Source organism: Rhopalosiphum maidis, chromosome 3 (assembly GCF_003676215.2).
Source record: "Rhopalosiphum maidis isolate BTI-1 chromosome 3, ASM367621v3, whole genome shotgun sequence".
NCBI lineage: Eukaryota > Metazoa > Arthropoda > Insecta > Hemiptera > Aphididae > Rhopalosiphum > Rhopalosiphum maidis.
In genome coordinates this window covers 54,355,108-54,367,562 of record NC_040879.1, presented here as the reverse complement: position 1 = coordinate 54,367,562, position 12,455 = coordinate 54,355,108, and the positions used below count along the sequence as shown (strand labels likewise).

The following is a 12,455-nucleotide window of genomic DNA, read 5'->3' as shown; positions in this document are numbered from 1 at the left end:
GTGTTCTATCCCGCTAAGATAATTTTAAAAAGGCGATGGCGTATCTTCAACTATACTTTAAAATTTTAAGCACCTTGACATAATATGTATGCTATGTTTGATTATATGTAATATATTTATAGGTATGTATATTATCGTAAAAATAGCGAACACGTATATATTTTTTTTTTTTTATTAACAAGTATAATATGTATTTGACATTTGTAGTTTCGTTACAACCATATTGCCATATTGGCATAATAAACATCATATTATTATATTTTATAGTACCTTATTCTGTAATACATAATACATGAATAGTTTAAAACTAAAATGGACGTCGGCCGAATGTTACACATTATTAATTATTATAGGTAACTGACAAAATTAACATAAAAACAGGGATTCCAGTCTGTGCTAGAAAATTGATTTCTATGCACTATATTATTATATAATAATGAGTTTTAGCTTTAAAAGATGTCGTTCGAACTATATAGTATGTATAATACTGTTAATTAACACTCTTAAGGCACTCTGAAACATTAAAAAAAAATTTTTATCTCAAATTCGGTCGTATGGACTTGGCTTGCTAAAAAACTTGTTATATTCATGTTGGCATAAGCGTTCAACAAAATTTGAAAATATCATTGTCGTTAATATACATTTTTTTTTTTTTTTTTGTAAACAAACATACAAAATATTTTGATGGAAAATCACATAGTGAAAAAAAAATAGTGTAATTTTATACATTTTCGAAATGCATATTTTATGGTACATAATCGTTAACTATAATATAACACCTAATTGTCTTGTGTACTTCGCTAAAGAGAACAAAAAAAAAAAAAAAAAAATGATTAATACAAGTGACGAAGAGATAATTATAATAAGATTATAAACATAAATAAATACATTTCAGAAATCGATGAGAAATTTTTAAAAGTCGTTACAAAGCGTTCGTAATGTATGCATTCTGCGTATATATAATCATATCTCAATGTACCTACCTATATTATATTAAATTGTATTTATGTTCAAAATATATGATGTATAAACAGTACATTGATATTACACATGTTGACAATTTGCATGTAAGCAGTCCACAGGCCACAGCTAAAGCTAAAATGTTAATAATAATAATGACGATGAAGATGATGATAAAATAGGTACACTATAACGAAGAATTCAGAAAGCGGATACAATTTAATATTATGAAGGAGGTTATGCCTTTATATGTAATATATATTTTATTGTTAAATATTGTAAATATATATTTATATAAATATTAATAGACGATATTATATACGATAATATTATACTATATTCTAGCGAATATTTCAAATAGGTACGTAAATTTATTTTACACAGACCGTTTTACAATACTTTTTCTAAAAACGAATACGAGTATATGCTATGATTGCGGTAAGTACTGCAATAAAACAACAAATAATTTTTAGTTTCCGTTCATATTATAAAATATATATTTTTATATTTTTATCGACTAGAACTTTACGCGCTTTCACCGAATTTAACTTTTTGAACATTACTTCTGTACTTCTGTGTATTTTTTATACACATTTTGGAACATTGATTGACATCGCGAGAAAGTAAATAGCGCATATCCTCCTCATTCAAAGCAAGCATAGTTTTGGGTGTGCTATCAAGATAAGTGGACTATTAAATTTAATAATTTATTAAACAAAATATCATTATCGAATTCAAAAAAAAATAAATAAATAAATAAGTAAAACGATACTGAGCGGAGTTGGTGGGTGTTTTTTTTTTTTTTTTTTTTTTTTTTGATTTATGTTCGAAAAAATAAATAGCAAAATCTTGTTTGACATTATTATAATGTACATAATATTTATGTTACATACTATATAATATAAGTATAGCTGAAAAACTCAAATTTTCATACACATGAAGTATGATCTGTACAAGGACAGACACGTGGCGCGCACGTAGTTAACATGAAGTATTTTCCAAAACGCTCGTAATACAACTCGCTAGTATATATGTCACGCCCCCGCTCCCACAAAAATAGTTAAGCGCATATTACCCAACCAAATACAAAAATAAAAACACAACATTTATCACAATAATAAATCATTGCCGTAATAAATACAATAACCATACAAAGTAATAATAATAATAATAAGATACAGCAATAATAAGCATTATCCCGCTCAGAGTCTAAAACAACTATCTACGAAAACAATATAATATCATATAATAATAATAATGATAATAATTATGCGTTGCTGTTGCTCGTGCACGAAGCGTAAATAATAAACGATCAATTCAAAAACATAATGTTAATAATATTATAACTAACACGTCCTAATATAAATACATAATAATATTGAATTAAAGTCAAATGGCATTTGGATTTATACACACATTTATGCAATAATAATAATAATAATATTATGATATCATTATCACATCAACATATCGACTATACAATAATAATAATATTTTACAGTAACTCGGTAAAATTTTGCTCAATATAGGTTATAATCAAAGGTTTAGATTAGGGTAATAAATAATAAATTTAACTCGTCAAGTTTAAAATTAATATCGCAACACACACCCGACAGACTTAGTTCAGTTTAAAAAAAAGTTAAGAGAAATTTTGCCTTTCTATGTACAAAATTATATTATCAAGAAACGATAGAAATTTGAATATTATTATTATTATAGTTTTAATTTACTCTTTTTAAAATCTTGTATTTATATATATAGTAATTAATGTATGGAACCATTTAAAACAAAAAAAAAAAATCTCAAAAATATTTTCAATTTTAACTTAACGGATTATTTTAAATCAAACGAACCAATCTAAGTCATTTCAACAGTCAATCGAACTAGTTATAAAGTCAAAAGTTTTGAAAAATGTTACATTTATTTATCTCAACTTAAACTTTTTAACTAGTTAACGCGCCACCTTTGATCATAATAATATACGACACGGACATCCACCCCCCCCCCCCAAAAAAAAACCCACAGGAATACTTTCATATAATATTATTTCATGTTCGTCGGCAATCAAGACATCGATCCGGATACCGATATGTAAGCGCCGTCGGCCGGTTTCGTTTCGCTGTTGGATCTCGTCGGCGGCGGCGCTTCGTTGCGGCCGTTGGCCCCCGCCGCACCGGCGTTCGCCACGGAATTGTTGTTGCTGCCGTTGAAGTTGTTGTTGTTGGCCAGACTCGAACTCCGTCTCCTCTGCCGGCTGTTTGGGATACAGTAACCGCCTTTGCCGTCCTGATGGCTAATCAGTCTCTTATTCTTGTCGTCTCTGTCCGATTCGACCTGAAACATCGTTACGTATACCGAACACAATCGATCTATGGCCGCGACCGATATCCACGGCTTTTCGTTTCATTTTATTTTTTGTGCAGAAACATCCCCAGGACCCCGCCACTCTTGGGATTTCCGCAGTAAGTGTTTTATGTAATAGTTGATTCCCTATTGTTGTATATCAATAGATTAAGCTGTTACAAGTGCAGTCGAAAACATATTATTTTAAATGCAGGAGCAATGGCACTGAAAAATCCACAAAAAACTGAGAAAAACAAAGTTTTTTGAGAGAAGTGATGTCACGATATACTGGTTATCTCATTACCATATACCAGTTATTAAAAACGATGTGTTTTACATTTTTGCCTATAACTATTAATTTTTTTTTACTAATAATTTTTTTTATTAAATAATAAATTATAATATAACACAATAAATAATTGATAAATAAAAATTGAACGATTTTCAAAATATGAAAAAACTAAAAAGAACAACATTTTTGAGAAACTCGTCAGCCAACCTCCTCGCGGTGTCTCTTGGATTACGTTAATAGGCTGAATATTTGACTAAATATTTAAAAAAATATATGTACCTCTCGACATGAATTATATGGAATATTGCGCCCCAATAAGCATGCTCGTCACCTTTTTTTTTTCCAATGCAGTAATCAAAAATTTGATTTTGGGAATTTTTAAATATTTGTTCCGATACTTTATGAATTTTAACTGAAATAATTGTATTAAAGCCAAAATTATCTAAGATACACCTAACTATGTCGGAGTCTAGTACTATATGCGCAATCTCTTTAAACTCCACGGCGTTCAAGAAAATGTATTATAATAATGACTTTCAGCCTGTACGATACAGACAACGCAGTTGTGCTAGAAATAAAAAAGTGATTTGACTGAGGAAAAATGTTCACTGGTAAAGAACGTCAAGTACGCGCACTACTATTACAGCAGTAATAGTGTCACAATATATTTTATATTCCTACAAGGAAGATAATAACGAGAAGATATTTGTAAAAGAATGTATAGTGATGTGGAAGTCGAGTATGAGACATTTATTCGAGGGCGGGTCGCTTGTGTATTCAGCAACACACTAAAGGGTGATACGCGTTCAAATATGGTACGTTGGTCCAAATTTTAATGACACGCAAAAATATTTTTATTTTATTGTTAAACCTAGAATTTAATATAAAAAATAAACAATCCACTATTATTCGAATCACTAATTGCAGAAAGGGTACATATGTCCAATTTTTGACGAAATCAAGTTATCACTGAATTTATATTTCTCTGCGTTATACATACACATATTTTGTGTAAAAACGGGACTTAAGTCAATAAAACCGTAACGGAAATATCCGCCTTTGATGTTTATTTTTAGTGCAAAAAGGGGACTTCTAGTCTTGTATGTACAGTTTTTTGTGTCCCTTATACAATGTAGTTACATTTTTCCTTTCTGCGGCAATTTTAGGGATCCATTTATAATAATAAAGTTACGAACATTTTGAAATTTTGGAACTTATTTCCCGAAATATTTTATTAATTCTTCGAAAAAGTTGTTTACTCATTCTATATACACTCAATATTCAAGCAAACATACAGTCGTGAAGAACGAACATTTTCTACTTCACCACAATGAATGCATCAAATCAAAACAAAGGAATAATACATTGGTGGATGAAGCTATTGTTGCTATTTGCGTTTCATTAAAAATAATAAAATACACCCCAATATTATAAAAAAAAAAAAAAAAAACTAGTGTATTTTTTTAAAAACCCTATCAATCCGAGAAAAACCATTTGTATAGCATATAGATACTTTATACAACGGTAATATTTATGACACGTGTATTTCGTTTGTTAAATTGTGACGCAAAACTATAAAAATAATCGAGATTTCCGTGCCATTAGTGGTATCGCCACTATCAACGTACGTACAATATTTAAGTCGATTTCGTGCAATTAAATCATCAACTTGAGATTTTTGACCTATGCTGTTTACTTTTTACGTATAATAGGTATTCTGTTTTATAACTGATTTTTATCGTTAAGTTTTTGAATATTATAAAGCAAAGTAATTGATAAGTAACAGCCTATTATTATGTTTATTATTTTTCGTATTATATTTTAATTGATATAAATAAAATAATAAAATAATGAATATACTATCACTTTTAATTTGAAAAGATGAACGTCAAGTAAAGGGAGATAGAAATTAAACATTCTGCTGTATAGTAGGTGTCGGGTATACTACTTCAATTAAAAAGTCACAGTAATGTGTGTTAAATTTGAATTCGATAGTAAATTACTGCAAATAAAAAAAAATTCTGAGTAAGACTATCTGTTAGCGTACATTACTATAAGTTAATATTATGATGTATTTTTTGATATTATTGCTATATTAAGGTAATTTATTTTACTGTTAGTGTTACAGTAAGTTTATTAATTTTTTTTCGGAAGTAATGAATTTATATTATTATTTTAATTAATATAACAGGATATATTTTTAAAAATTTCTCGTTGTTATTAACTTTTGAGTCAATACATAGAACGGTAGTTTATGAATATTTTCGTATAAATAGGTAATAGTTTAAAATTAATCTAAATATTTTAAAAATGCCATTACGTATAGTATAGTAGTATATAGTATAAGTAAATATTATTAACCTATAAGTATATGTTTTTAAATTTTAAAAAATCCAACCTATAACATCGTTTAAATAAAATTTAATTTCGTTAAATTTTTTTTTAATAAATAAATTATGTTTGTGTATTTTTTTGGATTATTTGGTTTAAAAATCTACTAATGAGAAATCTTGTAGGTATTAAATTTTTAAGCTATGAAAGTTAAAAACAGTTTACCATTTTAACTATATATTTTAACATTTTAACTAATTTGTAAAGTTTCGTGAACTGTGCCTATATGTATTTGTATCTGTAATACTTATAAATACATAGTAACTCAACGTAAGTAATAACAAAATATAATAAAATTATCTAGTAACAATTTATGAGAAACCTTTTAAAAAATATTTAAAGTTTTTATTCAAACAAACAATTTGTTATCAATATTTATGAAAAAACAAATAAAATCAAAATTTAAATTTCTATTAATAATTTAAAAAATTATAATATTTTGAAAATTATTTCACGTATTTATAGAAAATGTTAAAATAATTTTTTTGTGAAAATTAATGTTAGTTAATGTAGGTTATTCGTTTTTAAATTATAATAAAATAAAAAATGTATTTTATCGAAACCGACTTTGCGTAAAATTTCCGGTTATTAGCTATTTTTTTAACGATTTTCTAAGCACTTTTTTCTTGGTAAAAGTATTTTTTACTTATTACTAATTTGATTAACTATCCGTCAGCAAAAATATATAAGTTGGAAATTGAAGCATTCAGTTTTTTTAGTTTTATTTCAATAAACATTGATAAAAAATTTTCATTGAGACAATAAACTTGAAAACTTATTACAAAGTTCTTCATAAGTTTTTATTACAATAGTTTTTAAAAATATATAAGCCCGATTTTTTTACATACATTTGGAGTTTAAATTTGAACAAAATTAGATATTTAAACGAAGAATAATACTTTTAGTTATTTTGTTGCGTGTGAATACTTGAAACTTTTGACGTATATTATTATATTATTGCATACTCACAATTATATTTTTAAATATAATATTTTCACCAAAAATGTATTTCACCTATGCCCTATCGCATAACTAACAGTAAAATTAATTAATTTAATAGAAATATAATTATATTATAATACACACTTAGTAAAATGAAGTGACAGCAGACAGATCGTATAACGCTCGTTTTTCGTATATGCGATTTTTTATCATTGAATTTAAATTTAACACATACATTATTGTAATGTAATGACATACTTAATGACGAGGTACACTCGACAACCATATTCAAGGGAATGCTTACATGCTTTTTTTTCTTTTTTTTTGTTATGCATTTTTATGAAGATATTTTCAATTTTCATTAATCCGTCGAAAATAATAATAATAATAATACAATAATAAAACATATAATGTAACTTCCTCGAAGTTGGGAGTTTTATAATGTTACAGAATAATTATAAACGTTTTGCGAACAATAATAGGTAGGTATTAACATCCATGATATTATTGAACTTGTCGGCATGACATGTTATCAGTAGAACGATATCAAATTAATAATTTTGAATTTATTGTTTAATAGTTAAAACTAAAAACAGAAAAATTGCTAAATCGTTTACTTTCTGACGTCACGCCGTATCTCATGTCTCGTGATTTTAATTATAGAAGGATATAAAACCTCCCGAAAACAAAACACCGCCGATAAATCTAATAACATATTGAAATCAGTGTTCGGAACGTTCACTTTAAAAATGAATTCGTTCACGTTCACGTTTAGTCCTTAAAAAAGGAACTCGTTCAAGTTCACGTCCTTTCAAAAAGTGAACGCGTTAATTGGGTCGTTCATTTAATTTTTAAAATTTTTTTTTATGAATCGTTCCTGCAGTGAATATAAAAACCCATAAACATATACGACTCAACCCAAAAAAAAAAAAATAAAAATAAAATGTAGACTTTAGAGCATATACAATTTATAAAGTATCTGAATTATATTTATTATATCTGACATGTTTTTGAGTTGCAATCAAATAAATATCATAGAAATTATAATGGGAGAACATTATTGTTGTAATAAATTTTATACATATGTTTATTAAATGATAAATAAACTGAACGTCTTAAAAATCGATCAAATCCATTAAAAATATAAACGTCGTTTACGTTCACGTTCTATTTGAAAAAAACGGACGACGTTCACATATCGTTCACTATATTGAAGTAAAAACTAAAAAAAGAAAAATCGTCAAATCGTTCAGTCTCTGACGTCACGCCGTATCTCATGTCTCGTGATTGTAATTACAGCAGGATAATATAAAACCTCCCGAAAGCAAAACAACGCCGTTAAACCTAATAATAACACATTAAAATATAATCTAACCCATATAACCACGTCTTTCGCGGCGCCGTACAACCCGGGCAAATATTTTATCGGGACGACACGAACGGGTACATATGATATTATAAACAACACAAGAATGTAACACGAGAACATATTATATTATACGTACATAATAGTGATCGGTATGCGGACGCTCTTAATAAAGCAGTTACAAGAGTGATCTTTCGAGAAATCGCGAACGCCCAAAAATAATTATTTATATAACATTATTTGTACACTTCGCGTGCAGCTCTACGCGGGGAATGTTACGATGCTACGACGCCCGGGCAATATCTACAATATCATATTATTTTTATTACAGGACGCGCCGACCGTCGTATAGCTCGTTGTTTCCGGCGGATTTTAATTTCGACTTACGTTTCTTATATTTACGTATGGCGATAATCTCTCGGACGTGTCTGATCCGCAACTCGAGCTTTCCGACAAATCCGTGTTAAACTTTCTGGTGGCCCGGGGCGAAGACGGCGCTTTCCTCGCGCACATCTGCGTCTGAATGTGTTCGCAGACCCTCCGGAAACGTCTTATGTTACCTGTGTCGCACAACAAAACGGCGCGTTCAATCGAATGACACGGGCGGGCGTGTCGTTATAATAATGACGACGATACATAATAGGCGCGAGTCCATCGACGGACCGCGGCCGATTACAATATACGTACCGGAGTGCAGCGTGAATATGATGGCGAACAGATAGTCCCTGGGTGTATGCGTGTTCGTGACGTCCGATAGATCAATTTGGAATCGCACTTGTCTCTGAAACATCGCCGTGCCGCCGGATCCGCGTCTGTATTCGACCCGGAACGACAGCGCATTAATTACGGTGTGGCTCAACTCGGAAATCTGCAAAAATATACGCGAATTCATAAATACTTGATTCGAATCTCATATTTTGACGACACCGGGCACAACGACCCCAGTGTGCAAGTGCTATGCACGCTGTATATTTCAGTATAGTAATTGCTTTTGGATTTTTACGCTAATGATTTCTAGTATTCGAGTAAGAGTGTAACGCAATTATGTTTTTAAATTTAAAATTATCGTATCAAATTAGTTAATAAATAGTGTGAATAAATTAATAACCGAGATACTTAAGTTTTTAAATTTGTAATTAATAACGCCCTTAATTTTTTAGAGGCAAACGGATATGTATATTATATCATCAAACTACCCTGTATGAATATTTATCAACCAGTAGTGTCAACCCGTTTAAAAGATTTCGATGGCCCCCACAATGTTCTCGCGCACTGGTACTACTGTGCCGTATAGTTACGGTTACGTTACAGACTTTTCGATCTATAAATTCCGACCACTAGCGTATTGTGTTTCGCAATTCGATAATTCCCATTACAAAGTCTCAGCACCAGCTGCGGGCGGTCATCATGTTGGAGTTTTCACCACCAAATATATGATACTACGCTACTTGCACGATTTTAACATTCGTTACACGTCGATCGGTTTTATTTACACACCGGGTGCGAACAAGTCTTGATGTGCCGTTCAAGTAAATCAACAAATAAATGTGTAATATATTAAACTTTTCGATATTTAATTGTTGAAGTTAAATTTTAAATATAAATATTAAAATTATCGTTACTTGCAGTAATGCCTATATGTTCTACGCGGCCTATATATAGTATACTTGTTTCTCACTTAAATATAACTAATTTACCGTTAATCTTGTATATTTAAAATACGATCAAATATGTTAATATGCATATTATCGTAATGTAAATCGATTAATAAAATATGTATAATTGTATCTATAAGATTAAAAGCCATATATACCTTAAATAAATTATGACTAGGTATAGGTATAATATACTATCTATTTATTATCCGCGAAATCTTAAGGAAGCTGATCGCTTCTGTGTTAAGTTTAAAATCTGTAAACTGAATAAAATGTTATGTTCGACGGAAATACAAATCGAATATTTGTAGGTTAATTTTACTCGAAAAAATAAATTTTCAGCTTACATTGTGATTACGTATACGCGAAAACGACGGCAAGAAAAATATAATATTTAAATAAATACAAAAAAATAGTAAATAAATCATTTGTTATCACTATTTGAAAGTCAGTAATAATAATTTTATATCGATCAAATCGTTGTATAATAATTAAATTATTAAATTTTCCTTTAAAGTCATTTCTTTTTTAATATTATTATTATTATTATTATTCAATGTTATTTACAATCCGTTTCATGTTTATACTGAAACAATAAAAAAAATTCGATTCTTAACGAGTTTATTATTACGTTCACAATGCAAAATGCGTATCTATAGTTATAGTATGCTTTCAAATAAAGACATCTAACAAATGTAAAATTAATGTTTAACCAATCAAGTAGAAACATATTATACTTAGGTAAATCAACATTAACTTAAAACAATAATTGCAATCAATAAAACAATAGCCTTTATACGTTACCTACAAATATTATAATTGTATCATTATAATATGGACCTAAAAAATGTCGATATATTTGATGTACCGTTTTGACGGAGGTAAATAAGCAAACCTTTTTAATATAATATTACATCTTGTATCAATATCAAACGTAATAACTATTTAGATTTCAAACACTTTTTTTTGTTTATACATATTACAATATCTACTGCAATAGTCTATAACTATTTATAATTCTGGTGACATTATTACGAACATTCGAACACGGATAACACAGATCGGTCCACCATCAAACAGTTATATTCTTGTAATGTATAGTGTTGTCGAATGTTTTTAGACACGCGTATCGATCGATGTCATGATAGGAGGGAAAGAATGAGGCTTGTAAATACACGCACTACTTTATTACAGATGTTTCTAGGATTTATAGCTTGAAGGGCTTATTTGGTCTCCAATTCCCCTCTCATAATCAACATAATAATATGTTAACGCAGTTCTTTACGGAATTCTTATTCATTTATATAAATCGTCTGCAAACGGTCTTTCGAAAAAGAAGTATTTAGATTGTATTTATTCTACAAAGGCTCATTATCGAGTTACGTGTTAATTACTGATTACCAAATTAATGGGTATTAAGACCATCCGCGTATACGGGGAGGGGGTTTATGAGGGGTCACCCTCGCCTCACCAAACTATTTTTTCGTGTACGTGCCTGATTACGACTATGCATATTATGATAAAAAAGCGAGAAGCTGCAATGGCAATTTGGACTTAGATGGGGCGGCAGTAGTACAGACAGTGTTGCCCTCCTACCTCACAATTTCTTGGCACACCATTGACGGCGTATAGTGTCGATTGCACTAAAATAACTTCAGTATGATAAAATAAATTATATTATGCAAATACAGTGCTTTTTTTTAAAAATACGTTTTATATTTCTTGTATCTGATCGTTGAAATGTGTTAAAAAGGATTTTTTTTTTTTGAAACCCGAAGCAACAGTGACGTATAATTCCAGTATTTTGTTTGGACGATATGTACAATTTTTTTATTAAATTTAAAACGGATCCTGTTTATTTTATTTTTTTTTGGGGGGGGGGGATAAAATAAAAACAACTTTATTACTTATAAAATTTACAGTAAATGCTTGTAAATAGTTACCTATGGTATAGGTATATAGTATAGCGAAAATGTAATGGGACATTTCAGTGTCTCTCTTGCTTTATACTACCGATAAAACAGCCGTATATGCTACGTTCGTGACTCCAAAAGGAGTATTAGCTCTACTGATGACGTCATCATACGTTTCAATCTACGCACGCTGAACAAAATCATCTGCCATACGGTTTGAAGTAGAAAAATGGAGGTGCTCGTTTTAAAATAAATACATGATATTATATAATATGTATATATACATCGACATCACGGGACACTCTTTGAATGTCATAAAAAAATCTACATATTCGTGTGCGGCGAGCTACCATCGTAAGCCACCTTGAGTACACTTATAAAAATTCCAAAAATCAGACGCGTGATTAATTTAAGGGTAAAAAGGGGTAGATCGTGCTTGGTAAATCATATTGCGTGCGCGCGCGCGCGCGCGTGTGTGTGTGTGTATGTGTGTATTATTATGTGATACAAACGGGCAATTAAATCCAATATGGAGAACTGCAGTGTTCGTGTGCACACGCGTGCGGTTGCCGTGGAAACGTCGAGATCGCAGT

General features: G+C 29.7%; 1 protein-coding gene across 3 annotated transcripts in view; it reads right to left on the bottom strand.

Annotated features, from left to right (window-relative positions):
- Nucleotides 1–2,720: 2,720 nt before the first annotated feature.
- The window catches only part of LOC113557217 (serine/threonine-protein kinase BRSK2), a 99,996-nt gene continuing 90,261 nt past the window's right edge, over nucleotides 2,721–12,455 (bottom strand). For 2 of the 3 annotated variants that reach the window (XM_026962604.2, XM_026962605.2), the window contains 3 exons: nucleotides 8,982–9,162; nucleotides 8,682–8,854; nucleotides 2,721–3,294 (listed from right to left, as the gene is read on the bottom strand). In XM_026962604.2, coding sequence (XP_026818405.1) covers nucleotides 3,025–3,294; nucleotides 8,682–8,854; nucleotides 8,982–9,162 — 624 coding nt within the window. In that variant the 3' untranslated portion in view covers nucleotides 2,721–3,024. The remainder of the gene's footprint in view (nucleotides 3,295–8,681; nucleotides 8,855–8,981; nucleotides 9,163–12,455) is intronic. The other variant, XM_026962606.2, reaches the window with a different exon arrangement.